This window comes from Symphalangus syndactylus, chromosome 7, assembly GCF_028878055.3.
Source record: "Symphalangus syndactylus isolate Jambi chromosome 7, NHGRI_mSymSyn1-v2.1_pri, whole genome shotgun sequence".
NCBI classification, from domain to species: Eukaryota; Metazoa; Chordata; class Mammalia; order Primates; family Hylobatidae; genus Symphalangus; species Symphalangus syndactylus.
Window position 1 is genome coordinate 18,596,549 of NC_072429.2, and position 18,789 is coordinate 18,615,337.

The window sequence follows — 18,789 nt, forward strand, 5'->3', positions numbered from 1 at the left end:
CTTAGCTACTTCTAATTGGACTTATGCTCCTCATGCTGTTAGAAAATTCATTTCCCACCATGCTAAACAACTGTTGCTTCATTTAGCCAGTACGAGAGCTCCCACTCCGATCCTGTTTTGTAAGCAGGATAGTTATTCGAGACCAACTACAGTCCATGTGTGTGCAGTCTCCTTAATTTCCCCTTAAGGGTTTAGTGTATTCTCAAGTGGGATAGAGGAACACTTCCATGTGACAATGTTCTCATTTTAACCTATGCCTCCAGGGTACTAGACCATTAATACTAGGGTGACCTGGAGTTTTCCTAATTTTATCATGGGAAGCACCCCAGAACCGCCCCCGATCTCCAGGCTCAGAGCTTGCTTCTTTACTGCTCTTCAGTGTGGATATGGATAAAGTTGGCATTTAGCGTAAAGAAATGTGGGTGTCTCGCTGGTACTGTGTCTGGAATCTGAATTACTGAGACAGGAGATGCACTTTTCAAATCTAGGTAACAGTGAGGTCACAGGCATCTGCCAGGGCCCTCAGCCACACTTGGGGATTAATACCTTTGTGTGTGTGAAGTGTATCAGGAAGGCGTGAGCCTCCGAGACCTGGGCTGCTTCCACTGCCATGTGTCTGGCTGCCCTGTGTGAGGCTAACTAGGACAGAGTAAGACTTGTAGAAGTGGCTCAGGGCTAAAACACAGGAAACTCTAAACTCAATTCTGACCCAGCTGGTGGTGACCTTGGTTAAGTCCTTTGACTGTGTCAGGTCTTAGCTTTTTTGCGGGGGCTGGGGGGATTAAATCAATCATACTGGATATTGCTAATGTTCCTTCTGGCTCAAAACCCTGCAGTTCTTCCCTTTGTAGTGCCTGTCACTGGTTTGAGGTTGTGACCAGAATAGGTGCTTATGTTATTCCTATACTGGTTATTACAATCAGCACCTCTAGTATGCAAGCAGTAATTGCCTTTCTGCCTCAGTGTGGTAGACTAGGTTTTGAAATGAGCACAGGCCCCCCTTTTTTTCCCCTGCTATTTTATTTTATTTTTCTTAGAGACAGGGTCTCACTGGAGAGCAGTGGCGCAATTCTAGCTCACTGCAGCCTGAAATCCCTGGGCTGAAGTGGTCCTCCCGCCTCAGCCTCCCGAGTAGTTGAAACTACAGGTGCATGCCACCATGCCTGGCTAATTAAAAACCTTTTTTTTTGGTAGAGATGGGGTCTCACTATGTCGCCCAGGCTGATCTCAAACTCCTGGCCTCAAGAGATCCTCCTGCCTTGGCTTCCCTAAGTGCTGGGATTATAGGTATAAACCATGCAACCAGCCTTTTCCTATCATTTTTCAATTTTACTTTGGGGTGATGGGAGGACAGGGGCTGGGAGAGGTGAAGGGAAGGTGAGAGAGATGACAGTGTTGGATGCATTTGTCCTGTTGACATTAGCTAGTAAATTACTAATTAAAACACCACCATTTGGGGTCTTCTCTGATTTAAGGGAAAAAAGAAGAACTAGGAAGCTATTTTTAGGAACAATCTGTGTTGAGTTGAGATGGTCTTTCATTCCAGTTTCTCTTCAGGTTGCTATTAAGACACATCCCTGAACTAGAAGTCAAAGTTTTTCTGAAATTCCAGCCCAGATAACTAAAGCGTAGACTACCTGGGTTTCCTTCCTTTCCTTTCCTCTTTTCTTCTTCTTTTTTGGCTATTAAGTCATTAGAGACTATCCATATATGCAAAACAAATTAGGGCAGAAAGGGAAAAATTCATGCCATTTTTTAATTAGATGCTGCACTCTGTCACTGAATGAACAGTAGCTGGCATTATCAACAGAAGGATCAAGGCATTGCACATCTGTGCCTATCTATGAGAGAGATAATTAATTTTGGACTTTCTAGTGAGCCTGATTCGAGGATGCTTTTCAAAAGCTCTGGCAGAAGAGCAGGCAGTGGAGGGTGTAAGGTCAGTTCTTGCTTAGGGAGACCATTCTTCTCCATGGTCTCATACCTGTTTTCACCAAGATGCTTGCAGAGAAACTCACGTCAGAGGGACAGCCATGCCTCCATACCTGTGGCTGCGGCAAAGTCATATGAGATTGGTGAATTTCCTGGAAAAATGTCCTTCCAGAGCATTCCTACTTATTTTTAAAATTTGGCTCAAATGGGGTGCCTATAACAGGCCAATTTTGGGGTGCCTGAGAAGAAGGCAGCAGACTTTTTCAATGCATGGCCTTTCCACTGACTATTATGCTCTTGTGCAATTGACTCTACTTTTTGTCTAATTTTGACCTAATTTTGATGAAGGAGAGCTGTCCATGCTTCATTTTAAAAAGTGAGCAGAAGCATTCCATTGAGCAGTGGTACAGATTGCTTTGTTTTTGCTCTTCTTCTGAATAAAAATAAGGTCACTTTTCTTTAAGAAAGCTCATTCTATCTCCATTTCAGTGCGGTTCATGTGTGAATGCACGTGTATGTGTGTTTTACACTTTATCTGTGAATTGTACTAGTGTGGTTTTAAATGATAACCTTGGATCAATGTAATGACCAAGGCGCTTTTGACAACGTATACTTGGTCTCCATCCTTCAAACTATTCAAAAGTGATTTTACTCCATGAAAATTCTCAACGCATCTGACTGTTGGATTCATTCTGACCGGCAGATTGGCAATTAACTTTTTTTTTTTTTAAAGATGACCATATATCCAGGGGAAAAAATCATTAATGAGTTGAAAATGAGTTTTTAACCCGTTTCCAGTTCATTAAAGCTTTTGTGAACCCAGTCCAGCATTTACAAAAGCCAGGAGTTTGCCTCAACTGTTTAGCCCAATTATGCACCGCACTGAGCAGTCGGGATAAAAGTTCGCTGAGGGTTCATTATCTTGCACTTGAATCTCCCGGAAATTCTAATTACTGTCAGCTTATTTGGTTGCTTTTTGACTGCATTTCATAATTGCTAAAGCTTACCATATCCACAACACACAATTAGCACATAAAAAAGTTACTATATTTGGTACATAAAAATATACAACATTACACAAGAAGCACAAAACAAAAAAAGCAAACACAAGGAAGCAAACGAACCATATCAAATTATATGGGAAAGAGTTCTTCATCTTACCTATGTTTAAACTCTTTATTTCTTTATAGAAAGAAAACAGAAAGGAAAAAAGAACAAACAGTTAGCGGAAGAATTGATGATAAAGCAAACATAACATTTTTGTTTCTTGTATAAAGGGGCCCAAAAAAGGCGGTCCTTTTCTTTTTTCCCCTGTAACTGACAACTCCTGGCTCAATAGCTTGAGAAGTGCCCCTGATTTTGGACTCCTCCCAGACATTGGACAATCTGGACAAGAAAGCTTGAATTCTCTCATCAGCAATGTGGCTGTCACGAGACACAGGTGGCAACAGGTGAAATAAGCCTCCTGAGTAAGGAAGGGATGGCAAACAGGTTATATCTTGGGTGCCAACATGTGTTGACCAGTAATGGCTACTGGGAGTGTGGTGGTAGAAGGATTTTGAAGCCAAATTTAATATCAGCTATAAAGAGTACTGTGACTCACTTGCAATGTCCACTCTGAGTGTGGGAGGGAGGATGGTGACACGTGTACCACCTATTTGCCATTGGTGCATTTCAGGGTAGAATGAGTACCACCCAAGAGGGAGACCCTGCTCGCAGCCTCCTGCAGTTGAGCAAAGGCTGTTGAACCCTGAGACTCCGAACCACTTCCTTTCCCTGCTCCATGTCACCTTCATTGTCTCCTTTTAACTTGGGGTGGGACCCCAAATATGCATTCTTTCTAAAAGGTAATGTGCAATATTGCAATAACGTCCATAAATGAAATTTATAGGTAATAATATCCTCTTGGAATTGGAGTCAAAGACTCCAGTTATCATTTATCAGAGAACTAGTAAAAATTTTGTTGTTGTTTTAAGAGAAGAAATACATTCAATTTCAATAGGAAATTGTGGCTGAAAGTTAACGTGCCAGAGACGAGAAGATGCTAGGGCCTCAAGTAAGGAGAATGACTCCCATTCTCGAGGCTTCTAGGCCAAAGTGGAAGAAACTCCTGACCCCTCTTTCCCTTTCAGTTGAGGAGAAAGGCTTCAGGGAAGGGACAGAGAGTTTAATGCCCTGATTTCTGCTCAGGTGTAGCTCAGTCCTCTGCCGGGGGCCATCATTAGTGGTGGGTTTGCACAGGGATTACATTTTTATATTTTATTCCAATGTGTTAGTTTTTGCAAAAAAAAAAAAAAGTTAATTAAATGATGCTGATAACTCCTGAGCTCTGACTGACATAGTGCAATTTAAGATTCATTCTGCAAAGCCTGGTGTGTCAGGGTGGCAGCCGGGAATTCTCGCGTCTATTTTATATTGCTTAATGAAAGTGAAATGTTATCTGCCACCAGTGGTAGTCATATTTGGCTCTTAATTATTGCAATATCAATTTCACTTTTTAAAGTCAAGATTTTGTAAAAATACTGGATGGGATTTGGGTCTGCAGACCTGACCTACTTCTTTCCTAAGAACATCTGCTTTCAGTTGATTAATATAAGATCTATGTTGGGGGAAGGAGAAGGGAAGGGGTGAAGGATCAAGTCGTTGGAGAGTGTAGAGCCTGAATGATCATATAAATATGAGCTTTGGAGAAAGGCTGAGGTCACTGCTATTCCAGTCCAGGATCACAGCAGGCTGGGTGCTTAGCAGGCAACAAACCAGAATAACAGCATCACCCAGTCAGTCTATGCAGCTGAGTACAGATGTCCTACTTACAAGGGATAGGCCCAGGCTTTGCGTGCATGGTTTTAATACCACAGACTCTTTAGGTGAGCCCTTCGAGGAAAAAGTGGTGTTTCAGATGGGAGAATTGAGATGGATTAGCCCTTCTTCACACTGCAGAGTCTCAATGATGTCTCTGCGAAGCCTTCAGTGTCTCTTGTGGCATTCTCAGCCTGTCTCTCAGAGCTGCCATCATGCTGTCTGGTGATTTATGTTTGTGTGCCTGTCCCCCTCAGTTCTTCGTGAACAGGACATGACTCACTCATCTCTGAATTGCAGATACTTAGTAGAAGACCCAGGAGAGAGTTAGGGCTGGAAAAATAGGTTCTTGAGTGAAGGAAGCAAGGAATGAGGCTGCTTCCCTTAGTGCTGGGCAGACCCTGCCTTGGACTAACTCCAATCCCTCATGTTCTGCTCAGAATTACAAATCTATAATCAGTGGAGACTGTTGTCTTTTTTCATTCCAACTCTCTCTGTGCCACATTTTCCCCTTGAGGAAGGTGGACTTGGAGTAGCCACAGGGTGGTTTTGTCGTTGTTGTTCTAACTAAAGAGAAGTTGACTTGGGGTACATTTGGTTTAGTTTCAGGAGGATGAGCTCATGTGGCTTGTAGTCCCTTTAGCACCCAGTTAAATGGTTGCTAGCGATTCTTGAACAGGAATGTCTTTGAGGAATGCGCCTGCCCTACAATGTTGATTTGTCTAGCATCATTGCAGAGAGTAAAAGGCCCCATGTAGAATTCATATTTCACTAATACAAGGACATCAATGACAAACTGGTTGATGAGCATCATTTCAAAGACTATTTAGATTATTCACTCCACAGGAAAACCTGAAATGCCTAGAGATATTAAAAAGGAAACTGATAAAGATTTTCCCCAATTTTGTAACTCTAATGATTTACATATCACCAATAATCAATTATGAACACAAAAGAAAATTTTCTAATTTATCAATAATATGAAACAAATTTTGATCAGCCCTACTAAAGGAAAGACTGAAAATCCCTCTGTTCTTTCTATAGATAATGAAACTACAAAATAACTGTGATATTAAAAGATGATCAAAGATATGCAGCCAAAAAGTATAGAAAAACATGTATCATGGAAGTGTTACAGGAATTAATTAATAAAAATATTAGGTTATTTGTCTGGATTTTGTGATGTTTATGATAGAACTGGCTTTTCTAAACTGCAATTTTTTGGGTTTCTTTTCTCATCCTAAATATTCCATTTCGTTTCTCATTTCGTATTTATAATTTTATTTTTTTCTTCTTAGTGAGAGCCTCTGAAATTGTATTAGTGTTAGGCTTCATAAAATCTGGGTTCTACCCTTGGTAAAAAGACTTTGAAAATAGTGCCAATCAGTCTCCAAAATTTTATGGGGACATTGTTTTTCCTTTTATTCTGGATTGAGTGCTTCATGACTTTTCTTTCCTGACCCCCATTTTCAAAGCCTGACCACACAGGAAAGGCATTTCCGTTCTTTAAGTGGAATCACATAGTCTTCCCTAACAGTCTACCTGGTCATCAAGCAGGGTCTGTCCTGGCTGAAACCCTCAGGCAGAGCTTGTCCTTGGTGACGCTTCCTTCCAATGTCTGCTGGCTTTGCCTGCCTTCCCAGGCTCCCACTTTCCCCCCGCCCGGTACTAACATATCTGGGTTGGACATGTCCCTTCTCTGAAGGTCTCCTCTAATGATTGGCGCCCTTGACTGCATGCTGAAAGCACCATCAGAAGGTCAGCATGGAGAAGTGGTTTAGTTGGAAAAAAGCATGTTTAACATCATAATATTATGTTTAAAAAATGAAAAAACGGAAATTTCAAAAATTATGGAAGGTGTGAGATTCTTATGTTTATTAAAAGGAGCTAAGCTAAGAAAATGTAGAGAGATACTGTCCTATCCCATATAATTTACTGCCTTATATTGAGGTCTAATTCCTAAGATGTTCTAAAACTGAGGAGGGAGAAAAGATTTTGCTATGAGACAAATTCCCTGTATAATGTTAGTGACTGACAAATTTACTCTGCTCCAGGGCTTAGGTTTTCCAAAGACCACTTGGAATGGGCGGTGGGAAATGGACTAGTAAAGACGGGATATCAGGCTTTTTTGGGAAAGGAGTATGGAAAATGTCCTAAATGTCCGCCTAATCAGAGCACACAGATGATAACCATTTTACCTAAGAGAAGGCTCTTTTGTAGCATCAGAAGTTATTTAAGTGTATAGAACTTGTCCCTGTATGTTTTGGAGAGACAAAGGAAGGAGGAAGGGGGAAGGATAGCGAGAGAACCATGGAAACATTTCAATAGGATCCCAATTCAGAGGCTCAGCTCTGGGGTGGGTAAGCGAGATAGGGATGGGCACTGACTCCCGAAATTGAATCATTCAGCTGCCAACTCACAATGGAGAAAAGACATAAGCAAGACAGGTCTCTTCCTCCCCCTCCCTCCCTCTGCTGGTTGCTGTTTTGAAGAGAGGGGATTGACAGCTCTTTGTTTTCAGGTATGTAGTGGGAAGAAAAGAAGAATAAAACCAGTGTTCTTGTAAAAGCTTAACTTCTAATCGGCTCTGGGTACCTGGCTGATGAAAGTAAGAACAAGTCTAAAGGCAGTTAAAAAAAAAATCACACAGCTGCCGAGGGAAACTGGGAGCATATTCCGCCTCAAGCTGTCCTAATGTCACTACGTGGGCATGGCGTGACTTGTTCTGATTGGGCCCTAAGCTTACACCATTGACGCTGTGGCCTCCACAACTCGAGAGACGTGGAATCAGGGACCAACTCCAACAAGAGGGAGGAGACGGGTCCGTGTTTTCTTTAATTTAAGCAACCTATCTTGAGCACCTATTGTGGGCCAGGACCTCCTCTAGGCATTAAAGGGACAAAGATGACCAAGGGGTCGGCTGCAGAAGTTCACATGCTTGGGCCCTAAAGACTTACATGGAAATAATGACAACATGGCATTCAGTGGCATCAACTCTAATGGAAGATCAGAGAGTGTAGTGACTCAGAGGTGGGTAACAATGGCTTCTGCTGGGGAGATCAGGCTACGTGGAAGAGGAAGCCCTGACGCTGGGCCTTGCAGGTGGATGTGATGTGGTAGATTAAGTAGGGAAGGTATTTTAAGCAGAGCAAGCAGCAAGAGTGAAGGTTTGGAGGTGGGACTGTACCAGGTGAGGGCTGATTAGCCTCTGAGCAGGAAGAACAATGACAAAGGAGGAAGGGCCTGATGTGGAAGATTACAAGGGCCAGATGAAACCGTTCCACCCTTTTCTCCTATAGGCAATGGCAAAGCACAGTGCTACCTCCGCCCTACCCTGTCTTCTCCCATGGTTGTCTGTTGCCCACAGAGTGCCTGAGAAAAGGAGGCTTTCCTAGGATTAGAAAAACAAACAAAGACAACATCTTGAGAAGGGAATCTGTATCGATGGGCAAGTCTAGGAAAAGTGATTTGTCTGATCGCCACTTTGGCAGCATGAGGGCTACCTGGCCTCTTCCCACGTGTCTCCTTCTTGCTCTCATTGTTCACCCTCTGGTTACCATGCCCCCTCCTCCACCCCAGGCCTGTCTCTGGATCTCCATGACAGTTGGCCTTTGGCCCTTCAGCTCAGCTTGAACTGCACTGACTTCCCCAGGTGCCACCTGTCATACTCACATGGGTGTTTTCTGAGCCTGTGTTTCAACCCGTTCTGTACCGCACAGCCCAGCACATGCCTGGCTCCCCTCCATGCTCAATAAATGCCCACTGGATCACTGAGGCTGCAACCTCCTCGGGGTGAAGCTCTTGTTTTTTTCTTTCTTTTTACTCCTCTCAGTCCCTGGCACACTCTTGGCTCCCAAGAGTGCTCAGCAGCAGTTGCTGGGAGCAGGCCATTGATATTTCTCCCAGACAGGGCCTCAGAGACTCTCAAATGCAAGTGCAACCTGCAGCTCCTTCTAGGAGGGGAGGCTGAGGCTGCTTCAGAAGACGCTATCATCCACTCAGTTGTCAGGCCAAAATCCTAGGCAGGGCCCTTGATTCATTTCTGTCTTTGTTCGTTCCTTACACCTGATCCATCAGCAAATCCTACCAGATTTACCTCCTAATTGGAGCACTCCTCTCTCTTCTGCTACCGTTCTGGTTCAAATCACCATTGCCCCAATCCTGGACAATTGCTGCAGCTTCCCTATGGGTTTTCCTGCCTCCACTCCTGCAGCCCTACAGTCTATTCCACACAAAATAGCCAGAGTCATCTTTAAAAAAAATGCAAATCAGATCATATCAATTCCACCCCACTCCCTACTTCAACCTCCATTGCTCGTTCATTGCAATACAATGTACTGTTGTCTAAGTGGTTAGTGAGACTCAGATGCATTGAGGTACCCTTCCCTGAGCTCACCACCCACCAGCCACATTGGGCTTCTATCAGTCCTTAAATCAGCCAGGCTATTGGCTGGTATATGGCTTTTGACCAACTTTTCTCTGCCTGAGTGCTTTTCCCCAGATCTCCCCATGGCTGAAGCCTATCACTCAGATCCTAGCCAAACATCACCTAGTACAAGAGGTTTCTTCAACTAATTCAACTTACGTAGCCTCCTCAACCATGTACCCTCCCTGTCCCCCAGTTCCTGTTTCTTACTCTGTTATATTTCCCCTAAAGCAATTAAGGATACTGGAAATTATTATTTTTTTATTTGCCCACACGATTTTTTCTGTGGCTCCTTATCAGGATATAAACACAACAACAGGTGCTTTGTTTGACCCCACTTTTTTTTTTTCTAGCCAGAAAGCCCCTGGGACATGGTATACATTCACCAAATATTTGTTGAATGAAATTTTGCCCCTTTCTTATAGATCTTATTTCTCTCTCTAATTACAGATCTCCTCTGAGTTGAGGGTCTGAAATCAACTTTCCTGGCAAGAGCATGTCTAAGAGCTTTTAGGGGTCAGTTTTTTCCCAGCACAGAGGGGTCTGGCCTTCAGACTTAGTAGCCAGCAATGGGCAGGAGGAATCTACCTAGGCTGGCCAGAAATTACACAGCAAAGCCTACACAGTAAAGGAAGTGCTATCCTAGTGAATGTGCAAAGATCCAGAGACTTTATAGAGAGCTAGCAGATAGAGGTGCTCAATACAACGTTTTAAATTAGCAAATGAACATTAGTGGTTCTCAAACTTTGATGTGTGTCTACAGAGTTTCTTAAAACTAAAAGGTGCCTTGGTTGTTCTCCAGTCTGGAGACTAAAAGCCTTGTTTGTAAGTCAGTTGTTGACTATTGTATCAAATCTGTGTATGGTTTTCACAGATACACAAAGCATTTTTCCCACCTCCTTATTTGACTCTGGGCCTAGGTTTTGGATCACAAGGACTATATCTTCTCTGGAGAATCCCAAATGCAGCCCCAGTTACCCAATCAAACTCAGGAGTTATGGGGGGCAAGAGAGCAACAGAAGGTTGCCTGTGTGGCCATTTACCGTAACTCCAAGATGCTGGTCACATTTCGAGAGGGAAAGATGCGTCGGATGTAATTGAAGTCACCCACGTAGAGGCTCCCATCGATTCCAACAGCCAGAGCCACTGGGGCCAGCAGCTTGTTGCCTTCAGCAAGGCCGTTGCAGCTGGGACAGGAAATGCTCCGGCGGCGACCATTGCCCATGATGCTGGTGATGATGGCAGGCTGCTGGGTCAGGAACTGGTTTTCCCCAGTGCCTTTGTGTAGGATTCCTGTGGGGGTTGGAGAATGGGAGGGGTTACTGAAGCCCTCTGGGGAAGACATGTGTATTAGCCAACTGGGAGGGAGGGAAGAGAAAAATTAGGAAATCTTCAGAGCTTGGGGAGCTCTCCAACTTCTTCACAATGTGGAGAGAGCTGCAGTGTGAGAGGTGGACTCCAAATGCTGTGGCATTGGGTAAAATGACACTTGGGAGGATAACTAAAGAAGCTTGTAATCCCAGCTTCCTGGTAGGCTGGGGCAGGAGGATCATTTGAGCCCAGGAAGTCGAGGCTGCAGTGAGCTATGATGGCACATACACTCTGGATGACAGAGCAAGACACTGCCTCTATTAAAAAAAAATAAATATTTTAAATATTTAAATAAAAAAATAATAAAAGGAGAAGGTAGGAAAGTCTATGCATATTTTGGGCACTTGATGAAAAAATGACCCAGGGAAGGGGAGGTGTGACCACTTAAATGCTGAGGCTAGAGACAAGGTTCCAGAGAAGTGGCAGGGCTGTATTTGGGAAAGAAGATGTGTTCACGTACCACTTTTAACATTGAGGATGTGGTGTTTGTCCAGGGACCAGCCACCAAGGTTGGAGGGGTCCAGCTCGAATCCCTGAAGGAGGGCTGTCCTTTTCTCCCAGAGAATTAGACTGGGACAGGTCTCATATTCAAACCCAACAGACACTGAAAGATAAAAGGGGTGGGGCAGAGTGAGAGAAAAGAGAGAGTTTACTTGATTACTCCAGAGCTCTGTAGCAAGAATGAGAAGCACGTGTTTGCAGTAATACAGATTCTGTTCCAAAAACTCACTCAAAGAGGCAGGCTGATTGCTTTTCTCCTTGTGATTCTACAATATTAAATTCAGATTTTTGAGCTGAACTCAACCTTGAAACTTTACACAGTAGTACTCTGTGGGGATGGAAAGACCTTTCCAATGAACGACTGGCTTTCAAAAATGACCCTGGTGACATGGAGGGAGGAAAGGAATCATTTGAAAACCTGACACAATTCCCCTTTAGAGATGGACAGGAGACTGTTTCTCTCAGCCTGCTGTTCACGGCATGCATTTATTATATTTCGTGTTATTTATTTCCACTTACTAGGAGAAAGCCCTTTGGGATCATACTGGCTCATTGACATGGAGATTCTGGGAGCAATAGCTTGTGTAAATTAAGACACTTGGTGTTTTCACTCAGGATTCCAGAAAGTGCCAGAAGGGGCAGGCACCAGCAGGAGTACAGCCTGCCAGTTACATGGGAATTCAATGGGGAACAGAATCCAAAAGCTGTTTGTAAAAATCCTGCATTTGGGCCGGGCGCGGTGGCTCACGCTTGTAATCTCAGCACTTTGGGAGGCCGAGGCGGGCGGATCACGAGGTCAGGAGATCGAGACCACGGTGAAACCCCGTCTCTACTAAAAATACAAAAAAAAAAAAAAAATTAGCCGGGCGTGGTGGCGGGCGCCTGTAGTCCCAGCTACTCGGAGAGGCTGAGGCAGGAGAATGGCGTGAACCCGAGAGGAGGAGCTTGCAGTGAGCCGAGATTGCGCCACTGCACTCCAGCCTGGGCGACAGAGCAAGACTCCGTCTCAAAAAAAAAAAAAAAAAAAAAAAAAAAAAAAATCCTGCATTTGCCACATGGACAAATGGGAGAGAGAGGTGGAAATGAAGGACATTAGTCCTAGCTTGGCTCCAAGCTCACGCTTCCTTGGGGCTCCATTTTCCCCACGTGTAAAATGGGTTAAGTGAAGCCTCAATTTCTCAGACAGATGTGGTAAGGAGAGACGAGATGAAGTGCTGAGATGCCGTACATTTTTAATTGGAACGCTGCTCTAGAAATATGAGGCATTGTTATTATTGCTGTTCCTACTGCATTAAACTCTTAACTATGTGTGTCACCTTTGGGGATTCTCTGCAGCTTAAAAAAATTCCTGAGATATAGAAGTGTCAATATGAATGGAGGATGCATTTTTATCTTTAAAAAACTCTCTGTATTTCCTAGCCTGTCCTCTGAAAATGCCAAGAAACAAAGGCCAAATGACCAGCCCCAGCAGCAAAGAGAATTGCTAGTGCCTGGCTTGTGGCCTTGATATATTATTTCTCATTAAAAGGAATCAGGGCTTCTGGAAGAAATGGCTGGAGTAAGAAATGAACACAATGACACCAGCCTACTTTATCATACTAGATAGCAAGGAAGGAATCAAAATCTATTAGGGTCATGTCAAGGATTTGAGAATGAGCTTGAAAAGGTGCCCACTGACCAAAGATGGGGCCATTTGGCCATTAGTGAGAATAATAACTTCAATGGATTGAAACATACTGGATGCATTTCAGTCCATGAGTTCATGATAGTATTTAAGAAACATTAATTTGCCACCACTGGATGATGAATCAACTCATTATATTGAAAACTAGTAAATAAAAGGAAATAATCAAGCATTTATCTATTCTTCCCTATTTGAACTGTACTTTAAATAACCAAGTAGTTAAGGAGAAAGCATCTCTATATAGAAGTATTTCAGCTAATAGATGAAGAAGCAAGTATAGAATTAACATATCATTTTGCAATCCCTAATGACCAGACAGACTAGGCAATGAGCATCAATGGCTACTGAAATCTCTAAAAAATATACAACTTGACTTTAGTTGCCTCTTGACGGAAGGACACAGCCACACCTATCAAGTTGTTCTGCCCAAACAAAAAATCAAAAAATCAAACCTGAACCTGGGAAAGCTTCAAAACCCAACTATCAATGGTCAGGAGATATAGGGAACAGAGAAACAGGCCAAATAGCCATAATTATGCAATTCGAGAACCAACCAATTAATCAACCAACCAACCAACCACGCTATATGGGAAATTTTACGGGCATACAACCCAATTTCTTCAACAAATAAATTATAAAGGTTATATATAGACAGAAAGATAAGGAAAGAAGAAAGAACTTTAAAAACAGTTTAAGAGAAATCAACCAGTTGCAAAAGGTGGCTCTTAATGGGATCTTGAGACAAAGTATTGATAGTTTATGGTATTTGTCAGGCAATTGAAATATGGAACAATGATGGGCTATGTGATGATATTACAGAATTATTGTGTTTTTTTGGTTGTGATGATAATGTTTTTATGTTTTTAGAGTGTTTTTAGAGATACATTCTTAAATATTACAGATGAAATGATGTGACGTCTAGGACTTGCTTCAGAAAATATAGGAGAAAGGGGAGTGGACGGGGGTATGAAAAAACAGGACTCATCGTGAGTTGATAATGGTAGGAGCTGGAGTGTATGGAAGTGCATTACAATATTTAGTCTACTTTTTAATATTGGCTGTCATTTTGATATTAGCTAAATGTATGTGTCTGTGTGCATATATATATACATACACTGATGAAACAGACCCCCAGGGCTGTATCCTGAGCAGGTGTAACCAGTTAGTGGCATGATCTTGGGCAACTTTCTTACCCTCTCCCTCCTGCCCCATATGCACAATGGGGTTATGAGAGTGCCTACTTGAGGGGCTACTGAGAGGTTACCCGACAAAGGATTTAGCACAATGCTCTCTACACAAAAGGAACGTCTGATAAACATTGGCTACCAGTTATACTGAAAGTTTTTGAGGTTGCTAGTTTCTTACTTTGGTAACTTATCTTTACAGTTCTTAAAATACACATGACCATTGGTGAAGAGAACACAGGATTCTGGATTTTAATTAATTCCTAGATAGCTTTCCACAAGTAGGAAGATACAAGGTAGGTTAAGATTAATGTACAGCTCACAACTCTGATAACGGTAGGACACTTCTGTTATGAAGATCTTTCATAAGGAGGGAATCGTGATTCCCTCAAAAGGCAAAGCCCTGGAACATAGCATGTGGCTTTCTGATCTCCTCAAACCCTGTTTTCTGATTATTCAGGGGCATTCTGTGCCATTTACAAGTGCTCTGTCTGGAACGTGAACTAGCCCCTGACCACCTCTCTCCCATCATCTTGAATATTTTCTTTTCCACTACACTCCAGCCACACTGGCCTTCTCTCTGTCTATCAAACACACCCTGCTCTTCTCTCTGCCTGAAATCCTCTTTTTCTGATTTTCACGTGGTTCCTTCTTGTCATTAAAGTCTCTGCTTAAATGCTGCCCTGCGGAGCAGCCTTCCCTAAATGCTCACCACAGTGTCCCTCCTCCCTAGTATATATCATTTCCTTTTATTTTCTTATTAGCACTTATCCTGCTTGATATTTCTTGGTTTCATTTGTATTTATTATCTCAATACCTCACCAAAATGTAAACCCCACGGAAGAGGAATCTTGTCTGTCCTCCTGACCACTGTGTCCTTATCTACTGGAACGGTGCTTGGCATACCCTCGGAACTCAATAAATATGGGTCGAATTAACACATGACTAAATCCACTGATCAGTAAGTGGTTGAAACCAAAACATACCAACAGCATCTGAGAGTCCATGCACCCTTTGGCCATAGGCATCTGTTTTGTCCCAGATGAAGGTGTAGGCCAGGTTGGGAGAAGCCTGGAATGACTTCTGGAAGAGATGCCCCTCGACAGCCACCATCAGGTGAACCCTAATGAGGTTCAGGGGCACTGTGGACTGGGTCATGGTGATCTTCAGCAGTGACTTGTACCCTGCAGTTCTGGAGCTCAGATAGCGAAGTTTCACATTGGAACCAGGGAGCTCAATTTCTTCATGAAGAACCTGGAGAGGAAACACGTGGCAGACACACACCTAAAACACACCTGTGCAGGTAAACTGTAACCCCAATACTGTCTGTCTGCTATGTCCCTCACTGAGGCATCACATCTTATGTGGGTGCAAGAACCACTTACCACCACTGAGACAGAAAAACAACAACAACAAAAACTTTATCCTCCACCAAAGAGTGATGGGGCTGAGGTTATGATTTTTGGATTAATAATTATTCTTGGTCACCGTTGTGTTTCTTTTTAAAAAACCACACTGTTGGCAAAAGATGTAAATAAGAACAGCAGGCTTTATTGCTAGCTGCATGCAAGGAGGCCACGAGAGGCTGTAATTATATGAACCTACAACTTCCACTGACAATCCGTATAAAGCAACAGGGAGGCAATAATGTACTATGCCCTCTGTCGTAACACCGATGTAGATCATTAAAGCGCCTCTTACCATGTAGCTCTGTGACTAACAGGAATAAAAAGCAATTTGCAGGTGGGTTGCACATATGTATGTTGTTTTTATTTTATTAAAAGCTCTGATGACTGCCAAAGTCTTGAACGACTATCTGCAAACATCCAGAACAGGCAAGAGGGATTCAAACTTTCATCTCTGGTGGCTATAAATTTTATTATGCTCCCACTTTTTTCACTCCCCTGTAGTATTAGTTTCTGGTCCACTCGGGGAGAGGCAGTGTCCAGTTGGTTTTGGTTAGGGAAGTCCTGAGAGTCCCGCCCTGGCACTGTCATTCCTACCTGGGTCTCAGGCACGATGGGATTCTGCCCAGGGGCAGCACTAAAGAAGGTGGACAGTGGGGAGGAGATGATGATCGGATCAGGCCGGACAAAGCCACTGAGGTCACAGCTGGGGATGGAGTTCTCCTCGGTCTTCATCACCAGGGTGTCCATGGCGTAAAAGCTGTTCCACGGCAGCCACACAGTGCGCTCCTGGCTCATGAACGGGGCTCGCTCAAAGTGTAGAGTCAAGGAAGCACCTCCATTGGCGATCAGGTCGAACCTGGAGAGGGAGTAAATGAGCTGATGAGGGGGTAGACTCACCTTCAGACAAGGCAGGATGCCTCTCCTCCTCCCCTGATGGCCATGGGATGGGCAGAGCACAGAGGAGAGCATGGGCTTTGGAGGCAGACAGGTGGGGCTGGAACCCAAACTCTATGACTTACTAGCTGAGTGGCAATGGGCAAGTTACTAACCCTCTCTGAGCCCAAGTTTCTTCAACTGTAAAATGGGAATAATTACACCAATACACATGGCATGGCAGAGTGAAACATCGTGAGTGTAGAGCAGAGCTCAACAAACTATAACCTGTGAGCTAAATCCGGCCCACCACCTGTTTTGGTAAATAAAGTTTTATTGGGCAGGGCGCGGTGGCTCACGCCTGTAATCCCAGCACTTTGGGAGGCTGAGGTGGGTGGATCACTCGAGGTCAGTAGTTCAAGACCAGCCTGGCCAACATGGTGAAACCCTGTATCTACTAAAAATACAAAAATTAGCCAGGCGTGGTGGTGGGTGCCTGTAGTCTCAGCTGCTCAGGAGGCCAAGGCAGGAGAATTGCTTGAACCCGGGAGGCGGAGGTTGCAGTGGGCCGAGATTGCGCCACTGTGCTGCAGCCTGAGTGATAGAGTGAGACTCAAAAAAAAAAAAAAAAAAAAAAAAAAAAGGGTTCATTGGCATACAGTTACACCCATTTGTTTATGTATCTTTTAGGCTGCTTTCCTGCTATAATGGCAGAGCTGAGTTGTTGGTGACAAGCCACATGGCCAGCAAAGCCTAAACTATTTACTATCTGGCCCTTTATAGAAAATGTTTGCTGGCTACTCGTGTAAAGCACTTAGCACAGTCCTAGGCTAATACAATGTTCAATAAATAGTGTAATTTTAACAATACTACGTTAGGACACAGGGAGGAGCTCATTACAGCATTCTTTTAATCAGCCTCTGCTCTGTGGCTGATTTCTTTGACAATGGTTCTTAAGCTATATTTCTGTTCGTTTCTTAAGAGCTGGATGGAGGTGTATTATCTGTCAAGTAGAATAAAGGTAGCTTTTTCCCATTTAACAGAAAACAAGGACGTTAACAGAGAGGTGTCCTAATTTTAAGCTTTATTTTACCTCCCCTCTAGAATTTCATCTTTTTTTTTTTTTTTTTTTTTTGGGACGGAGTCTTGCTCTGTCGCCCAGGCTGGAGTGCAGTGGCACGATCTGGGCTTACTGCAACCTCCGCCTCCTGGGTTCAAGCGGTTCTCCTGCCTCAGCCTCCCAAGTAGCTGGAATTACAGGTGCCTGCCATGATGCCTGGCTAACTTTTTGTATTTTTAGTAGAGACGGGGTTTCACCCTGTTAACCAGGATGGTCTCAATCTCCTGACTTCGTGATCCGCCTGCCTCTGCCTCCCGAAGTGCTGGGATTACAGATGTGAGCCACTGCGCCTGGCCTTAGAATTTCATCTCTTTGAGGGCAGTGGTGCTGTCTGTCTTGCTCCCTTCAGAATCCCCAGCAGCTAAGAGTACTTGGATCACAGTAAAAACTCGGTAAAAATATACTTCACTAGCTGGTTTCATCCAATCTTAGTAACACATTTGATGTTTTTTAGTAAATGTGAATGAACAGGGAGCATATGAATATTAAGACAAATATCAGAGCATGTACAGTACAATAGTTTACTCATTAATTACTTTATTTATGTGCTGATTTATTGGGCACGCACACTGCTGGGGATAGTTCTGCATAGAGTACAGAAGAGAGTCAAATGTCTTGAAGCCAAATTGTTCCTAGCTGGCATGGTAGAATCAACATGAATATTTGGGGCACATGCCACTATGCAACAGATTGTGGGATTCCTCAGAGCATTCTCAAGCACGTCCTGTGACTTCCACAGTTTTACAACCTGAACAAGCTGAAGAGTAACTGATCCAGGAGGTTGGACAGATGATCTGGGAAGTGGACTTGGGGCATAATTACTCAGGAAGCAGTGGAGAGGGATGCAGAAGAAAGGGACAAACAGCACACGAAGGACTCAGAAATGTCTTCTTCTGTTGTCTCATGGGACTTCACAGCAATTGACTCAAGGATGTCAGTTCTTCAAGAACACTGGCCTGGGTGTGGTGGCTAACGCCTGTAATCCCAGAACTTTGGGAGGCCGAGGTGGGTGGATCACTTGAGGTTAGGAGTTCGAGACCAGCCTGGCCAACATGGTGAAACCCCGTCTCTACTAAAAATACAAAAATTAGCTGGGAATGGTGGCAGGTGCCTGTAATCCCAGCTACTTGGGAGGCTGAGGCAGGAGAATCGCTTGAACCCAGGAGGTGGAGGTTGCAGTGAGCTGAGATCACGCCATTGCACTCCAGCCTGGGCGAGAAGAGCGAGATTCCGTCTCAAAAAAAAAAAAAAAAAGCCACTGGCTTCTAAGAATGAACAAGGGCCAGAGTAATTTTGCAAGGCCTACATCTGCCATCCTGTGCTTTAAAATAATTAGATTTGGCTACATAAATGTATGAGTGAGATATCAGAAATTTCATGAATATTGAAGATTTGATATGAATCCTTAGACTCCTTGTTTGGGTTTCAGAGGTGGGAGAGTGAAGTTAGGGCTCCTGGGGGCTGGTAATTGTTGAAACTGCCTATAAGGC

General features: G+C 43.6%; 1 protein-coding gene across 18 annotated transcripts in view; it reads right to left on the bottom strand.

Moving 5' to 3' along the window:
- The window catches only part of TENM2 (teneurin transmembrane protein 2), a 1,678,453-nt gene that overhangs the window by 51,003 nt on the left and 1,608,661 nt on the right, over positions 1 to 18,789 (bottom strand). For 14 of the 18 annotated variants that reach the window (XM_055285322.2, XM_055285321.2, XM_055285327.2 and 11 more), the window contains 5 exons: positions 15,901 to 16,162; positions 14,884 to 15,151; positions 10,989 to 11,132; positions 10,201 to 10,450; positions 3,094 to 3,114 (listed from right to left, as the gene is read on the bottom strand). In XM_055285322.2, coding sequence (XP_055141297.1) covers positions 3,094 to 3,114; positions 10,201 to 10,450; positions 10,989 to 11,132; positions 14,884 to 15,151; positions 15,901 to 16,162 — 945 coding nt within the window. The remainder of the gene's footprint in view (positions 1 to 3,093; positions 3,115 to 10,200; positions 10,451 to 10,988; positions 11,133 to 14,883; positions 15,152 to 15,900; positions 16,163 to 18,789) is intronic. The other 4 variants (XM_055285325.2, XM_055285323.2, XM_055285331.2 and 1 more) reach the window with 1 other exon arrangement.